The sequence below is a fragment of the Eurosta solidaginis genome, chromosome 4, assembly GCF_040869045.1.
Source record: "Eurosta solidaginis isolate ZX-2024a chromosome 4, ASM4086904v1, whole genome shotgun sequence".
In the NCBI taxonomy this organism is placed as follows: domain Eukaryota; kingdom Metazoa; phylum Arthropoda; class Insecta; order Diptera; family Tephritidae; genus Eurosta; species Eurosta solidaginis.
This window is the reverse complement of record NC_090322.1, coordinates 52,015,858-52,034,267: the sequence shown is the minus strand read 5'-3', so window position 1 is coordinate 52,034,267 and position 18,410 is coordinate 52,015,858. Positions and strand designations below refer to the sequence as shown.

The following is an 18,410-nucleotide window of genomic DNA, read 5'->3' as shown; positions in this document are numbered from 1 at the left end:
TGGTGACAGATCACGCCAGTTTAAAATGGTTGATGTCTTTAAAAGATCTAAATGGCAGATTAGCTAGGTGGTCTCTACAATTGCAAGCGTTTGATTTTGAGATCGAGCACCGTAAAGGCTCGGAGAATATTGTCGCCGATACTCTATCACGCTGTATAGAGGAAATAACTAACTCACCAATAGCTAATATAGACACCACTGAGTTTGAATCAGAAGGGTATTTAGAACTAATTAAGACAATCGAAAGCAATAAGGAGCGGCTTCCCGATTTGAAGGTAGAGGATGGGATGGTTTTTAAGAAATTTTTTCCAAAGGATAGTGAACTTGAGGAAAACGAATGGAAGCTTTGGGTCCCTGAAGCACTGACCTCAACTCTCATAGAAAACGCCCACTGTCCAGAGATAGCTGCACATGGGGGGATGACAAAAACACTACACCGCATACGGAGGCTGTATTACTGGCCTAATATGGTGGTGCAGGTTCGGAACTTCGTGAGGGAATGTCAAACGTGCAAAGAATCGAAACCATCTAATGCAATTCTAAAACCAGGGATTGGGAAAGAAGTAGTTACTGTCCGTCCTTTTCAGAAGATATATATAGATTTTTTGGGGAAGTATCCTAGATCAAAGCGCGGAAATTGTTTCATTTTTATTGTAGTCGATCATTTTACGAAATTTATTTTTTTGAAAGCGATGCGTGAAGCGACCGCAGGTAATGTGGTTAAGTTCATAACCGAAGAGATTTTTCATAAATTTGGCGTTCCAGAAACCATACATTCAGATAACGGAAAACAATTCGTATCGAAACAATTTTCGGAACTGTTAGAATCATATGGTGTCATACATCTAAAGACAGCCTTTTATGCGCCGCAGTCGAATGCTGCTGAACGCGCGAATCAATCGGTACTAGCCGCCATTAGATCATATCTCGAAAATGATCATAGGGACTGGGATTTGTACCTTACTGAAATAGAGTGCTCCTTGCGTAGCGCTGTACATTCGGCCACGGGAGTTTCACCCTATTTTGCCCTGTTCGGACAGAACATATTTACCAATGGTGCAGACTACGCATTGGCGAAGAAATTGGATTGCCTATCGGACAACGAATTGTTCATTTTAGATCCTAGCGATAAAATGAGACTAATGCGCGAGAAAATAAAAGAAAACCTACACGAGTCGTATGAAACGAACGCGGCACGATACAATACCAGAGTCCGCGAAACACGATTTTCCCCCGGGCAAGAAGTCTACAAACGCAATTTTATCCTAAGCGATTTCAAACAGAATATAAACGCGAAATTCTGTCGAAAATTTACGAAATGTCGCGTTACTAAGGCTTTGGGTAATAACATGTACCTACTCGAAACCCTGGCAGGAAAGAGTCTAGGGGCATGGCACGCGAAGGACATTAAACAATAACCTAATACTAAATAACCCGATGGTAAATAACTTAATACTAATTAACTTAATACTAAAGGAATTAATACTACATAACTTGGTGTTGAATAACTTAAAACTACAGAATTTTGTACTCAATAACTTAATACTATATTGCCGCTTGGTGACCTGAAAATAAAACAAAAGGTAATTAACTTTACACAAAGATATTCTATTACTTGCGTGAATACCACCCCGTCGATGAGGGTCAAGTCGGCGGGGAAGGGCATCGCCAAAAAGCGCTCGGTCCGAAGTTTACCTAGAATGAATACAAAAGAAAATAATTTCTATATACATATTCAAATTTTTTTCTTCACGTAATAGCAAGGCGAATAAATCCCATTACCATATGCCCGGCTCAGCTCTCGAGGCAGGAGACGTTGTCAGGGGTGGGTGTTCCCCGCGTTGGGCGTACCTTGTCCCGCTCGAGGGATATTAGATGGTATAAAAGGGCATAAAGCCGGAGGCCGCTCTCAAGAGTGTCACCGAAATTCACCTGAAAAAGACAAAAGAAAAGTACCCTAAAGTAAAAAGTTCTTATAAGCAGCGTGTAATTTATGTATGTATACTTCCCGTAAACTCAACATTCCAGGGTCCCAACACCTCGCCTCCTAAGCATCCTAGTTTCCGCACTGGAAAAAAGCAAAAAGAACAAGAAAATAATTTAAATTAGTTTGGGCATAAATAGCGAAATCACTTATATAAGTGCACATTTTTTTTTTGTTGGGTAATCAAACACTCAAAAGTACAACAACCAAATGCAAATTGCCCACCTTCACTATAAATATTCTTAATTAAAATTTTCACATTTATTACCTCTTATCATCATTCCTGAGGCTTCCGGTAACTGTTGGACTCTATTAGCAGTCCACCAATGCTCCAAACATGTAGTTTTTTTTTATATTCCAAGCCCGGGCGCCTGGGGACCATAAGGAGTAATTGTACTTTCCTCAGCCACTTCAGGCACCGCAACCTAAACTATTTATTTGGCAAAGAAGAGCCACGTTGGTCTTCTTTCATAAAAATAACACTCGCGCACTGAAATTATTTAATTTAAACGCGAAATTTATTTTTTTTGGTCGCGGAATTTAACATGCACTCACGATACAAAAAGGTAAACAAACGAGAAACGTCAAATTAAAGATAATAGCAAAATTCCCAATATGGTGAAATTTGTAAAAGCTTTTTGGTGAGGGTTGCCGGACCGCAGCGAAAGGGATGATGAAGGAAAATAGGATCAGTCCAGGAAAAGGATGGATATAGGGTAAAGAAAGTGCGATTAAGATTGGAAATGAGGACAATAGGAAACGGTATGTGGAACCGGCGTTGCGGTTTGTTTCTGCTGGTATATATATAGGGCATAACTGTGGCAGAAGAAAAAGAAAGATTTTAACTGTGGGCATATGCACGTCGTGAGTGCGCGGTGAATTTTTTTTGTGGTGATAAGTCCGTGAACGGCAAATAAAACTGTTTTCCCTGTGCGCGCAAAGTCCAGTAAGGACCAAGTCCGTAGTGTTCAAAATCTGTATGTGCTGTGTGGCAGGATGCCCATAAATCTACAATAATCGGTCGTACAAGTCGAAATTAAAATCATTAATACCATTGGCAAATTTAAGCTCAGGACAACGAGCAAATCGAGGGGAGACCAAAATCTAAAGTTAAATGGTGATAAGTCATCGGTGCGAAAGTGGTAAGTCGATCAAGATCCAAAACCCATTGTTTAGGCCCTTTGCAACTTTTTGTTTTTGGCTTCGCGCCTCTTTGGTGATTCACGCCAACCCAATTTTCAAATTTCTGTCAACAAATTTTGCTAAAAATTCTGACCCAGCGCATTGCGTGTACAGGTGCAGATTTCTATGCAAAGTAAATTTCGATTCTCTTCCTGTTTTTTTTATAAAATGTTTTCCTTTTTTTTTGTTTTATTATTTCTCGGTTTAAATTTCCATGTCGCATTCATACATATATTTGCTTTTATAGCAATGTAATCGACCTAATCTGTGAGGCGTGAATGCCAACTTGGCGCTCAGGCACACCATTGTACCTTATGGTAAATTGTACCTTTTTGTTCCGCTAGCTGGGATACCTTCTCCCATAACGAAAGCTCTGGCGAGCACAGGGAAATTCTTCAAGCCGACACACTAGTATTCACCAAACCATGCTATAATTTTCACCCATAATTCGTTCAAGAAACATTGCCATAAAACTATTGCGTGCCGGAAACCCAGCGAACAAACTACATTTGGAACCTCATTTGATTATATGTACATTTATATGTTTTATGTATATTTCGTTTAGTTATAAGATTTGTATTTGATTATAGTGTCAAAATATTGAATTTTTGAATATTAATTCGTGGCGGACGCCCACGCGTCAACCCAAACGTGTATTCAAATATACCGTTTTTTTTTGTAAATAGCGGCGAGAAAGCCCGGCCCCTAGGAGTCCCTTGACCACCAAAGAGAGCTCTTTTAGGTAGGATAGGACCCTGGTAGGGAATATAAAATTTTGTGCTCATATTGAGCGGTTCTAATGTTTGGTTTTTGGTAGCGTTGGCGGGAAGTCCCGAAGTAATTTGCGAAATTAATAATAATTAATAAATTTAAAAAAATGATTTCGTGTAAGCCGAATAAGGCAAAGTAAAAATTTCCCAGAAATTCCATATTTTACTGATATATGTATGTAAGAAAATTTTGTTTGAAATAATCATGGGTGGTTGAGTCCATCATAAAGTAAATTTTTTTTTATCGTTCAAATCGCCTGTCGTAAGCCAATTTTTATTGCAATTTTGAGTAAGCAGTAGATGTATGTATTTAGCTATATTTTATCTAATTAAAAATGTTATAATGAAGTGAAAAAGAAATTTAAGATGGCGTTCTAAATTAATAAGGTGGGGAGGGGGAAGATGAACAAAGGGTAGGAGGTTTGGAACGGAATGGAGCAAAGGTAAGATAAGGGGACCTGCAGAGCGATGCGAAGCGAGCGGTCCAAGGAAGGGTGGGCTTCTTGTGGGGTGAGGTGGGAGAGGAAATGATTAATGTGATTGTGACATCCGCCCCGCATCAAGGTGGAAAAAGGGTTCAGAACCGCGACTCCATGTACTGAGCTAGCTGGGGCAATTCCACCTTGATTGCGCAAAGGGGCGGATCCACAAATGTACGTGTACGTGACAACTTATTCTCTTATTTAGGTTCAAAAAAAACTCTCGACTTAACAAGGATGCTTTCAAGTATGTGTTAGATACTTTTGCGGGGCAAATACGTCCAAGGACTTCGACATCGACATGTTGTTTTTGACCTGGAAACATATAAAAAACAATCATCATCAAGCCTTCTACGTTTCTTAACAAGTTTTACTTACATTTTTGTTAAAATTCTGTTATAAATTAATGAAAAAATAAAAAGAAAATATTTTTCCGCCAACTAATTTGTAACTTAGAAAAACGGAACTACGATCGAAATGCAGAATACAAAAAATCGAACGATTCGAAGTTGGATCGAAAGAGATTGGAACACAGAATACCAAAATTGCCAAATCGAAAAAATTCCAATCCAAGTTGAAATGCAGAATAGGGCTGAATAATCAACAATTTTGTACACATTTCTAGAAAAAACAAAGTTTAAACGAATTACATTGAATAACTTTTTGACCTTAGTTGGACGAGGCTGGCCGCAGTTCGGATGCAGCCAAAATAGGTGAAATAATTATGCGAGTCCCATTGATACTTATCACTACTCCTGGGAATCCTATTTGAGTAAAATACAGTTTTTTCTGTTTGGGTTTTAATCTACTTCGCACAAATATTCTCCTCAATAATATCTAAAACCAGTCCAACACCAAAATCATTTCCACATCATATTTGATAGCTGCCGTCAGCAAGGAATCGGAGTATGGCGCATAATTTTAAAATACGAACGCGTATGCGGAAATGGTCCTTAATTTTGTTTAGTACTGAGTAAAATGCTTCCTTTCAAATCTGCAAAATAACTTCATATGAAACTCATTATTTGTTTGTCACTTAAACATTTTCTTACTTGGTGCTTGGTAGTTCCAAGGGATTGGAATGATCACGCGAATGTTTTCCGTATTCGCGAAATGTCAATCACAAACATTTTTGTCATTATAAAATGGATTTCATATAATATTAATAAAAAAATCACTTTTGAAAATGCTTAAATTTCTGCCACAAATTGATCAGCTGTTTATTTATCTGTCAAATCATCACTTTCTGAAGTTGGCAACTCAATTCAATTTCAACTGAAATAAGTTGTAATTCGTAATACCAAACAGGAGTTGAGTTGTCTTAAAGTTGAGTTGTTTTAATTACAACCCAACTAAGTTGAGTTGTAAACGGTAATAGGGGCATTAGTCGGTGACAATGTCAGGTTTCGCGAGGTGAAAAAACTGGAGAGATCAGGGAGATAGCCGTTTATTTTATTGCATAGCTCATCGATCTTTCGGCCTGGGCCTGTGGCCATTATTGTGCAGTCATCGGCGTAGGAAACGATTGTGACTCCTTCCGGTGGTGAAGGTAGCTTAGATATGTAGAAATTAAACAAAAGCGGGGATAGGACACCACCCTGTGGCACCCCTTGTTTAATTCTCCTTTGTTTTGATGTTTCGTTTCTGAATTGCACCGATGCCTGCCGACCACCCAGATAATTTGCGGTCCACCTTTTAAGACATGGGGGAAGGGTGGACCCTTCCAGGTCTTGCAGTAACGAGCCATGGTTGACCGTATCAAAAGCTTTTGATAGGTCTAACGCTACGAGTACTGTTCTATGGTGGGGATATTGATTCAAACCGCAATTTATCTGGGTGCCAATGACATTTAGCGCGGAGGTAGTGCTATGGAGTTTTCTGAAGCCATGCTGATGAGGGGCTAGCTGCAAATGTGCTTGGAAATAAGGGAGCAAAATGGCTTCAAGCGTCTTTGCCACTGGCGATAGGAGAGATATCGGACGATATGACTCACCTGCGTTAGCTGGTTTCCCAGGCTTTAGTAGCGGGACCACCTTGACCATTTTCCATTTCTCGGGTATGACAAAGGTGGAAAGAGACAGGTTGAAGACATGTGCCAAATATTTGAAACCCTCTTTCCCTAGGTTTTTAAGCATCGGCATGGCTATGCCGTCTGGGCCCACTGCTTTGGATGGTTTAGCGCGACCAATGGCGTCCTCAACCTCTCTAGCGGTGATGGTAATTGGTGACGCGCTGAGTTTGTGTTTATGTGCGTGTCTATTGGCTCTCCGTCTATCTTTGTCGACCGTAGGATGCATTATATATTGTCGGCAGAAAGCGCTCGCGCACTTTTTCGCATCCGACAGCACCTTATGGCCAAAGGCGATGGAAACTTTGTCTTTGCGCTTAGTCGGATTCGATAGGGACTTTACGGTGGACCAAAGTTTACCTACACCGGTAGAGAGGTTACAACCTCTTAGGTGCTCTTCCCATTTCGCCCGCTTGTGTTCGTCCACAAGCAATCTGATGCGTTGGTTTATATCCCTTATTTGGGGGTCGCCTGGATCGAGATGTCTTATAAGGTCGCGTTCCCTCGCTAAGCTCGCGGCCTCCTCCGGGAAGTGGGCCGGATTTCGGGAATTCTCCCGGCGGGAATGAAATGTGCCGAGGCGGATTCAATGACCTTACGGAAGGCACGCTCCCCTTGGCGGGCATCAGTCGGGATAGGGAGGGCAGCAAAGCTGCTGTCTGTTGCAGATTTATATTCTTCCCACTTTCCTTTTTTGAAGTTTATGAAAGTGCGTTTTTCGGTGACGATGAAGTCGGCGGTACGCTCGAACGAAATAAGTATGGGCAGGTGGTCGGATGCCAATGTTACCATCGGCTGCCAGTTGACGCAGTTTACGAGTTCTGCGCTCACGATTGAGATATCTGGCGAGCTATGACAGCTTCCTACCATACGTGTGGGGGCGTCTCCGTTTATTGTGCAGAACGTCGTTTCGTCTATTTGATCCGAAAACATCTCACCCCTACTGTCTGCCCGCAAGTTTGAATGCCATAGGTCGTGATGGGCATTGAAATCGCCTAAGATAATGCGATTGTTGCCAGTGAGTAAGGCCTCGATATTAGGGCGGTATCCACTGGGGCAACAGGTGACAGGAGGGATGTAGATGTTGATGATTTCTAGATTTGCATCGCCTGACCGGACAGATAGGCCTTGACGTTCTAAGACATTGTCACTGCGGTCGATGCCAGGATCAAATATATGATATTGCACAGAGTGGTGTATAATAAACGCGAGGCCGCCTCCATTTCCGCTCTCGCGGTCTTTCCTGTGGACATTATAACCAGAGCAGGTCTGCAATGCAGATCTTGCTGTGAGTTTAGTCTCTTGAATCGCAGCAATGCGGATGTTGTGCCGCTTCATGAAATCGACTATCTCCGTAATCTTCCCAGTTAGTCCATTACAGTTGAACTGCAGAATTCTGAAGTGCATGGGGGGTGACGCCGCCACTCTAGGGGTAAGTGAGGGGTGACTACGCCTAGGTTGTGGAAGGCCAGGACGCAATTGCTGTTGTGGCCTTGGGACTGGGCGCCCTTGGGCAAGCATTGGGGTACCCTGATGATTTGGGTTTGCGACCTGGCAACATGGCGCGATGAAACCCGTCGGGGGGTTGCCGTCGCAGAGACCAGAACATCTAGGAAAGTGGCACCACCCAAGGCAGGAGCTGCATTGAGCGGATGTCGCAAACCTATATATTCTGTGCTGGCAGACGGTGCAAACGGAGGCAGGGACTAAGAGTCTGTTTCCCTGACCTGCACGATTGCTGCCAGAAAAGAGGGGGGAGAAGAAGACGGGGGCAGGGGCTGATGCTCAGCATTGCAACCAGCTCTACTACGAAGGTAGTAGTTATGAGTGGTATCAGCTGTTTGAGTTGTTGGCGCCGTGGGGCGCGAGCAGCAGCGGGTACTTATTGTGGCTTGCTGAGCAGCGAAGCTGCTGGAACGTAGTGGGGATACGCTTAGGCGTAGACTACGGGACGCCCTTGGGCGTGAGCAGCAAGGAGCCACAAAAGATTTATAAAAGTTACGTGGACGTCGGGTTTTGGGATCAAGCCCAGAACAACCTGTCCGATGCAACCATCCCTTGCACGAGACACACTGAACAGAGTATGACCGTCCTAAAAAGATTCTTTTCTGGCAAATGCAGCAAAACCATTTCTCATGACCGGGGTCAGGAGACGGACCCGGATTGGGTTCGATACCTTCCCGGAGTAAGAGAATATGTAGCAGTCCTGCTGCAAGGAGCTGCTGGGAGGATGACAATTTGTGGGAGGGACGAAACAAATTAAATGGGGTCACACTGAAATGACAGTCCTTGGTCGGGAAAAATCCCGAGTCGCTCCGGTACATAGAACCGACTGCCTTGGGAAGCGCCGGGGGAGAACGTGGTAGACCCAAATCAAACGCATCATAAAAATTTTCACTGCGCTATTGCAGCACATAACAACCTTGAGTATTATCAACATTCCATTAATTAAGTATCAATTAGGAAATACTGCTGTTGTTAACTAGAAGTTAACTGGGGCCCACCCCACTAGCGGCTTATAGACCTGAAAATTGGATTTGACGTTATCTTTGACACCTTGCAGCCCTACGCTTAATTTACTACTTTCCTAGTTCATCCGCCATTTCGTTACCATCTATACCCATATGACCGGGGTCCTATAATGATTGTAAGCTTTCCTTGTTCGACATCTTCTAAAAGCTTATTTGCACTCTAACACACTTCTAGTTTTGTGCTTACGCGACTTCAGTTTGAGCTACAAAAACAACTGCAGTTTGCGCAGTTCTTTCCAGTTTCTCTGTCAGTTTGTACGATCTTGTTATTACCGGATCGGAACAGTATACCATGTACGCCGGGAGTTGGTCGGTTATAACGGGAAAAATGCAGTTGTTTGGTTAAGAAATGTCGATATTAAGAACTGAGTGTTAGATTAACATTTACAGATATCAAAATATATAAATTTCGGTAATTTTTCGGTTATGACGGGAAGTCACAAATATCTATTAACTAAGTTAAAAAAATGTGAAATAGCTATCCACTGCATTGAGCGGACACCTCTCTTGGACGAACAAAACTTTGATGACGGTGAATGTCCGCACACGGGAGGTTTCACTGCATTAAGATTTTAATGTTATCGCAAGTTCACTATATTTGTATGTAGTAAGCACTATAATTTAACGTTATCACTACTCCTGGGAATCCTATTTGAGTAAAATACAGTTTTTTCTGTTTGGGTTTTAATCTACTTCGCACAAATATTCTCCTCAATAATATCTAAAACCAGTCCAACACCAAAATCATTTCCACATCATATTTGATAGCTGCCGTCAGCAAGGAATCGGAGTATGGCGCATAATTTTAAAATACGAACGCGTATGCGGAAATGGTCCTTAATTTTGTTTAGTACTGAGTAAAATGCTTCCTTTCAAATCTGCAAAATAACTTCATATGAAACTCATTATTTGTTTGTCACTTAAACATTTTCTTACTTGGTGCTTGGTAGTTCCAAGGGATTGGAATGATCACGCGAATGTTTTCCGTATTCGCGAAATGTCAATCACAAATATTTTTGTCATTATAAAATGGATTTCATATAATATTAATAAAAAAATCACTTTTGAAAATGCTTAAATTTCTGCCACAAATTGATCAGCTGTTTATTTATCTGTAAAATCATCACTTTCTGAAGTTGGCAACTCAATTCAATTTCAACTGAAATAAGTTGTAATTCGTAATACCAAACAGGAGTTGAGTTGTCTTAAAGTTGAGTTGTTTTAATTACAACCCAACTAAGTTGAGTTGTAAACGGTAATAGGGGCATTAGTCGGTGACAATGTCAGGTTTCGCGAGGTGAAAAAACTGGAGAGATCAGGGAGATAGCCGTTTATTTTATTGCATAGCTCATCGATCTTTCGGCCTGGGCCTGTGGCCATTATTGTGCAGTCATCGGCGTAGGAAACGATTGTGACTCCTTCCGGTGGTGAAGGTAGCTTAGATATGTAGAAATTAAACAAAAGCGGGGATAGGACACCACCCTGTGGCACCCCTTGTTTAATTCTCCTTTGTTTTGATGTTTCGTTTCTGAATTGCACCGATGCCTGCCGACCACCCAGATAATTTGCGGTCCACCTTTTAAGACATGGGGGAAGGGTGGACCCTTCCAGGTCTTGCAGTAACGAGCCATGGTTGACCGTATCAAAAGCTTTTGATAGGTCTAACGCTACGAGTACTGTTCTATGGTGGGGATATTGATTCAAACCGCAATTTATCTGGGTGCCAATGACATTTAGCGCGGAGGTAGTGCTATGGAGTTTTCTGAAGCCATGCTGATGAGGGGCTAGCTGCAAATGTGCTTGGAAATAAGGGAGCAAAATGGCTTCAAGCGTCTTTGCCACTGGCGATAGGAGAGATATCGGACGATATGACTCACCTACGTTAGCTGGTTTCCCAGGCTTTAGTAGCGGGACCACCTTGGCCATTTTCCATTTCTCGGGTATGACAAAGGTGGAAAGAGACAGGTTGAAGACATGTGCCAAATATTTGAAACCCTCTTTCCCTAGGTTTTTAAGCATCGGCATGGCTATGCCGTCTGGGCCCACTGCTTTGGATGGTTTAGCGCAACCAATGGCGTCCTCAACCTCTCTAGCGGTGATGGTAATTGGTGACGCGCTGAGTTTGTGTTTATGTGCGTGTCTATTGGCTCTCCGTCTATCTTTGTCGACCGTAGGATGCATTATATATTGTCGGCAGAAAGCGCTCGCGCATTTTTTCGCATCCGACAGCACCTTATCGCCAAAGGCGATGGAAACTTTGTCTTTGCGCTTAGTCGGATTCGATAGGGACTTTACGGTGGACCAAAGTTTACCTACACCGGTAGAGAGGTTACAACCTCTTAGGTGCTCTTCCCATTTCGCCCGCTTGTGTTCGTCCACAAGCAATCTGATGCGTTGGTTTATATCCCTTATTTGGGGGTCGCCTGGATCGAGCTGTCTTATAAGGTCGCGTTCCCTCGCTAAGCTCGCGGCCTCCGCCGGGAAGTGGGCCGGATTTCGGGAATTCTCCCGGCGGGAATGAAATGTGCCGAGGCGGATTCAATGACCTTACGGAAGGCACGCTCCCCTTGGCGGGCATCAGTCGGGATAGGGAGGGCAGCAAAGCTGCTGTCTGTTGCAGATTTATATTCTTCCCACTTTCCTTTTTTGAAGTTTATGAAAGTGCGTTTTTCGGTGACGATGAAGTCGGCGGTACGCTCGAACGAAATAAGTATGGGCAGGTGGTCGGATGCCAATGTTACCATCCGCTGCCAGTTGACGCAGTTTACGAGTTCTGCGCTCACGATTGAGATATCTGGCGAGCTATGACAGCTTCCTACCATACGTGTGGGGGCGTCTCCGTTTATTGTGCAGAACGTCGTTTCGTCTATTTGATCCGCCAACATCTCACCCCTACTGTCTGCCCGCAAGTTTGAATGCCATAGGTCGTGATGGGCATTGAAATCGCCTAAGATAATGCGATTGTTGCCAGTGAGTAAGGCCTCGATATTAGGGCGGTATCCACTGGGGCAACAGGTGACAGGAGGGATGTAGATGTTGATGATTTCTAGATTTGCATCGCCTGACCGGACAGATAGGCCTTGACGTTCTAAGACATTGTCACTGCGGTCGATGCCAGGATCAAATATATGATATTGCACAGAGTGGTGTATAATAAACGCGAGGCCGCCTCCATTTCCGCTCTCGCGGTCTTTCCTGTGGACATTATAACCAGAGCAGGTCTGCAATGCAGATCTTGCTGTGAGTTTAGTCTCTTGAATCGCAGCAATGCGGATGTTGTGCCGCTTCATGAAATCGACTATCTCTGTAATCTTCCCAGTTAGTCCATTACAGTTGAACTGCAGAATTCTGAAGTGCATGGGGGGTGACGCCGCCACTCTAGGGGTAAGTGAGGGGTGACTACGCCTAGGTTGTGGAAGGCCAGGACGCAATTGCTGTTGTGGCCTTGGGACTGGGCGCCCTTGGGCAAGCATTGGGGTACCCTGATGATTTGGGTTTGCGACCTGGCAACATGGCGCGATGAAACCCGTCGGGGGGTTGCCGTCGCAGAGCCCAGAACATCTAGGAAAGTGGCACCACCCAAGGCAGGAGCTGCATTGAGCGGATGTCGCAAACCTATATATTCTGTGCTGGCAGACGGTGCAAACGGAGGCAGGGACTAAGAGTCTGTTTCCCTGACCTGCACGATTGCTGCCAGAAAAGAGGGGGGAGAAGAAGACGGGGGCAGGGGCTGATGCTCAGCATTGCAACCAGCTCTACTACGAAGGTAGTAGTTATGAGTGGTATCAGCTGTTTGAGTTGTTGGCGCCGTGGGGCGCGAGCAGCAGCGGGTACTTATTGTGGCTTGCTGAGCAGCGAAGCTGCTGGAAGGTAGTGGGGATACGCTTAGGCGTAGACTACGGGACGCCCTTGGGCGTGAGCAGCAAGGAGCCACAAAAGATTTATAAAAGTTACGTGGACGTCGGGTTTTGGGATCAAGCCCAGAACAACCTGTCCGATGCAACCATCCCTTGCACGAGACACACTGAACAGAGTATGACCGTCCTAAAAAGATTCTTTTCTGGCAAATGCAGCAAAACCATTTCTCATGACCGGGGTCAGGAGACGGACCCGGATTGGGTTCGATACCTTCCCGGAGTAAGAGAATATGTAGCAGTCCTGCTGCAAGGAGCTGCTGGGAGGATGACAATTTGTGGGAGGGACGAAACAAATTAAATGGGGTCACACTGAAATGACAGTCCTTGGTCGGGAAAAATCCCGAGTCGCTCCGGTACATAGAACCGACTGCCTTGGGAAGCGCCGGGGGAGAACGTGGTAGACCCAAATCAAACGCATCATAAAAATTTTCACTGCGCTATTGCAGCACATAACAACCTTGAGTATTATCAACATTCCATTAATTAAGTATCAATTAGGAAATACTGCTGTTGTTAACTAGAAGTTAACTGGGGCCCACCCCACTAGCGGCTTATAGACCTGAAAATTGGATTTGACGTTATCTTTGACACCTTGCAGCCCTACGCTTAATTTACTACTTTCCTAGTTCATCCGCCATTTCGTTACCATCTATACCCATATGACCGGGGTCCTATAATGATTGTAAGCTTTCCTTGTTCGACATCTTCTAAAAGCTTATTTGCACTCTAACACACTTCTAGTTTTGTGCTTACGCGACTTCAGTTTGAGCTACAAAAACAACTGCAGTTTGCGCAGTTCTTTCCAGTTTCTCTGTCAGTTTGTACGATCTTGTTATTACCGGATCGGAACAGTATACCATGTATGCCGGGAGTTGGTCGGTTATAACGGGAAAAATGCAGTTGTTTGGTTAAGAAATGTCGATATTAAGAACTGAGTGTTAGATTAACATTTACAGATATCAAAATATATAAATTTCGGTAATTTTTCGGTTATGACGGGAAGTCACAAATATCTATTAACTAAGTTAAAAAAATGTGAAATAGCTATCCACTGCATTGAGCGGACACCTCTCTTGGACGAACAAAACTTTGATGACGGTGAATGTCCGCACACGGGAGGTTTCACTGCATTAAGATTTTAATGTTATCGCAAGTTCACTATATTTGTATGTAGTAAGCACTATAATTTAACGTTAACTTGAATACCCTGATTTAATATTAAATATTTTTACTGTTTTCTTATTTAAGGTCAGTGCAAGACGAAACCATACCAGCTGTTGGCAAAGCGAATTCAACCAATTCGCCGTACAGAAGAATGACAAGTCAAAAGAAAAATTTCATTGATTTCGATTAACTGACATCAAAAAGTACAAGCGCTGTATGGAAAATAATCAAGAAGAAGCAATCAGCTGTTGGAATAACAGCACCTGGTACTGAATTCGTCTTGGGTTAGTCGATGAAATATTCGTTTATGTATTTCGCTTTGGTTGACAAACTATTTAATAGCAAGGCGAATCCATACCAAGTGGTGGCAAAGCGAATTCAATTAATTCGCCGTGCAGAGGAATGTCTAGTCAAGAGATAGTTTTAATTTATTTTGATGAACTGACATCAAAAAGTACAAGCGCTGTATGTAAAATAATCAAGAAGAAGCAGTCAGCTGTTGGGATAACAGTACCAGTGAGTTCAGTACCAGGTCTGAATTCACCTTGCTTAATAGTTTTAAAAAAATTTACATGAATGAAAATCGAAAAATTATATACTTTATGTATAAATGTAATGTATTTTAAATAAAGTTGTAATTTCATAATTAAGAGTTCTTTCTTTATATGATATGGTTATCCATTGAAAGCTGTGGAGTATTTTTCGGACAGTTGTTTACAATTCGACACAGCTGTATTATGTATTATTATTATCCGGCCTCGATGCACTTCGACTTTTATTTAGATCTGTTGCACTTGACCTTTCAGTCTATTACTGTATGTGGAGGCGTTTAACGTATTTAAGTACCTCTTCAGGCTTTTATTTTATATCACGATTCATGCTTCCGCGGTGGAGTCTCTGCCTTGCCAGAGCGACGCATTCGCAGAGAATCACCCTTATCGCGAGTTTTATTTTCACCCGAAAATGTTCAGTTTTTGTTCAAGCTATCGCAGAGCGTGGCGAAAAAATTTTTCGTGTTCGAAAAAGATGTCACCTTATCGGCAACTCTTTGTTCGGGCGAAATGAACACCCAAATTTGTTCACTTATATTTTACAGGCGAACGAGAGGAAAACAAAATGTACATAAGTAATTTTTTGTTTTGAAATTTGGTACTCTTATAATTATATGTAATTTTATTATTAGAAATAAATCAATAAATAATGCACAATCGGAAGCTGAGTGGAAAAAAGTGAAATTCTTGTGTTGCTAAGTAATTAAATTCTATTTTTTTATGACAACGTATCAGTCGGCCAAGTTATCCTTTGTGGACAAAGCAACGGTTCCAAAATGTTGAGCACCTCACTGAAACAAGATTGGCTAAGACCCACTTCATGGTCCTTTCCGACGCCTTTTCCCTTTGCGAAAAAACGAAGACATGTACACAATTTTACAATTAGTGGAACTCCAAATTTTTGCTTCAATGGTGACAAGGAGTGGTAAGAATAACTAGCAAATATTAGAATGCCGACTTGTTTAGCCTGTAATATTGGCGAAAACTAATTGAAAAAAATTAACTTGTTATTCAAAAGTGCTGAAAATAGTAATTTTTAGCTTACAGTGAATCATTTAGCTCCAAAGGGTTAAAACTTACCCTTAATTGCCTCCGAACCGCTTTCACATTTATCTATATTCTCCTCACACCCAATCAATACCAACCTAAGTGCAATACTAAACATTATTTTATACATTTTTTATTTCTATTTTTGTTGTATTTTAAGGAAATATATGCTTGGTTACAAAATTTACATAATTGTAAGTAAATTATTTGTTCACTGCCAATTCGCAATAGAGCATCAGCTGTTTCGAAGTGAACTTTTGTTCGCCCGAAATTGTCGATAGGCGGAAAAAGTTCACCCGAACAAAAGAAGTGAAGGCGAACACTTTTCCGCGTGAACTTCGCGATAAGGGTAAATGTGATCCAATGTTTCATCTTCCAGCTCACAAAAGTGATATATTTGTGTATCGGATATATTTAACTTACTTAGGTAACTTGTTTTGTTTTGTTGCTTTTCCGACAGGGTTGATAAATGATGTATATTGGAATGATTTTTCGTCATCCCTTGTCAAATTTTGTTTAGAGAAAAACCGGTTTCGGCATTGTGCCGTCATCAGTGTCGATTTTCGTTCGTGTTCGGTTTGTCTCGTAACCAAATTTGACAAGAGATGACGGAAAATCGTTCCAATATACATCATTACTTAGGTAATATCGTAGACTACAGTGTCCTTGGTAGTACCCAGTAAGAGTCTCGTTGTTGGGAGTATAAGCGACTCTAGTGCATTCATCCACTAGATTAGAAGTGAGTGTGTAACACAGACGTAGCAAGGCACGTAAGGCTGCCTGGCTGTCCGACATAATGAGCATATTCCACGAGGATAAGTCGCTTCGTAGACATTCTCTACCGCAAAATTCAATTGCATGTAATTCCGCCTGAAAAATCGTGAGGTATCGACTTCTTGAAGTTCGGCCCATAAATGGCAGCTCTCCTTTTTCCGTCTTCCAATTTTGTCCATGTTGAATAATTTTGTAAAATAATTCTGATCAATACGGTACCTGAATGGCTATAAGCGCAGCGTGGTGCTGTGGTACAATTAATCACACAGAAGGTTCAATGTAGTCATATTAAATCGTTCCCGAGATGGTTGGGTTTGTACCTTAATCGTGCTTGTTACCGGAACATACCGGATCTAATTCCGGCAAAGAACCATCACCACAGATAACACTTACCAAATCCTTCGGGGAGTGACTTTATCGCTACAACAACAACATATATAGGAATCTGCCAAATAAGCACAAAGTTCTGCCTCACTCTGAGTTTTCGGTAATGGTTTCATGGTCAAGTTAGTAATTCTTTGAACGTTATTTAACATATCTTCAAAAACTTCTTCGTTTTTCAAGACAGCTCGTAATGAACAATGGGTATCAAATTATCTAGCCAATGTATCTTTTATAAGCTTTATTACTGCATTAAACTTCATCTCATAAAAGCTTGGCCTTGGGGCTTGTATCCACGGTGTCTTTACTTGCCGACTAAGCATTGACTCGACATCCTCAGCCAAAGTAAGAAAGTTTAAAAACATATTCTCTATGGCTTTCATCACAGACGAAACTAAGTTAGGTTAGATTGAACTGGCCGTCCTGTGAGGACCTCACAGATTGAATGAGTCCATAGTGTTATCTGATGTAACAGCACGAGTACGGACGTGCTCGATCGTTTTCTCCTCTAGTCCACACATCATACATCTACTGTCACTGACAAGTTGCAGTTGCAGAATGGCATACAGTGCAGCCGTCGGGGTTGTTTTCAGGGCGCCCGTAATGCTACGTAATGATAGCCTGCATACCCCTTCTAATTTTATGAGGTTTTTTTTTGTGTGGCTGTCCACCAAATAAAGACTCCATTGTATAGGATAGGCTTTAAAATCGCTGTAAATACCCAATGGAAAGAAGGGCGAGACCCCACGTACATCCCAGCATTCTTTTGCATGCATTAACTGCTGACGAGGCCTTCCTCAATCTCTCCGCCATGTTCTCTGCTGTGGACGTTGGTCATCATACAAGGCGGTTCGACGAGGGACGCATCAAACTTACGGTGTACGCATTTGACGTTGAAAGTGCCTTCTAAAAATTAGATCTGTGCACATCCTAAGCAGACGGATATGGTCTTGTTTACTAAAAGTTGCAAAGTCCCAAATCGTACCAGGCCTAAGATAGGAGGGGTTACCCTGCAGAAGAAACTTTGCATAAGATATATAGGAACCATTCTATACAGTAAGTTATCGTGGAATCTCAACGTGGAGGAGAAAGAAGTCATCGACGGCACTTTATGTAAGCAAAAGAATCCTGGGACGTACGTGGGGTATATCGCCCTCTATATCTAATTGGGTATTTACAGCGCTTGTAAAGCTTATCGTATACTATGTAGTCTTTGTTTGGTGACAGCCACACAAAAAAACATACCTCAAAAAATTAGCCTGCAATCAATGGTAAGCATTACAATCCCGACGGCTGCTATTCTGCACATTCCACCTGTAAACTTGGTGGCAAAGGTCATAGAGTTAACAATTGCACCAAGGCTCAGTGCCACGGGGCAGCTTGAGCGCTGACCAAAAAGCCGTAGTAGTATGGCGTCATCAATTACAGGAAAATTCTGTATTTGCGCTTCGAAGGGGCTGTTAGAGCCACAATCGTGGTGGGTAGTTGGCGCAAGGGTGTTCAAATACACGTGTACGCCGATGGTTCCAAAGTAATGAAAGCAGTAGATTGTGCTTATCTGC

General features: G+C 42.4%; 1 protein-coding gene across 1 annotated transcript in view; it reads left to right on the top strand.

Annotated features, from left to right (window-relative positions):
* Window positions 1-1,534: 1,534 nt before the first annotated feature.
* Window positions 1,535-18,410, top strand: part of LOC137249748 (cilia- and flagella- associated protein 210) — a 176,833-nt gene continuing 159,957 nt past the window's right edge. Inside the window, exon 1 of the mRNA XM_067781580.1 lies at window positions 1,535-3,126. Coding sequence (XP_067637681.1) covers window positions 3,099-3,126 — 28 coding nt within the window. The 5' untranslated portion in view covers window positions 1,535-3,098. The remainder of the gene's footprint in view (window positions 3,127-18,410) is intronic.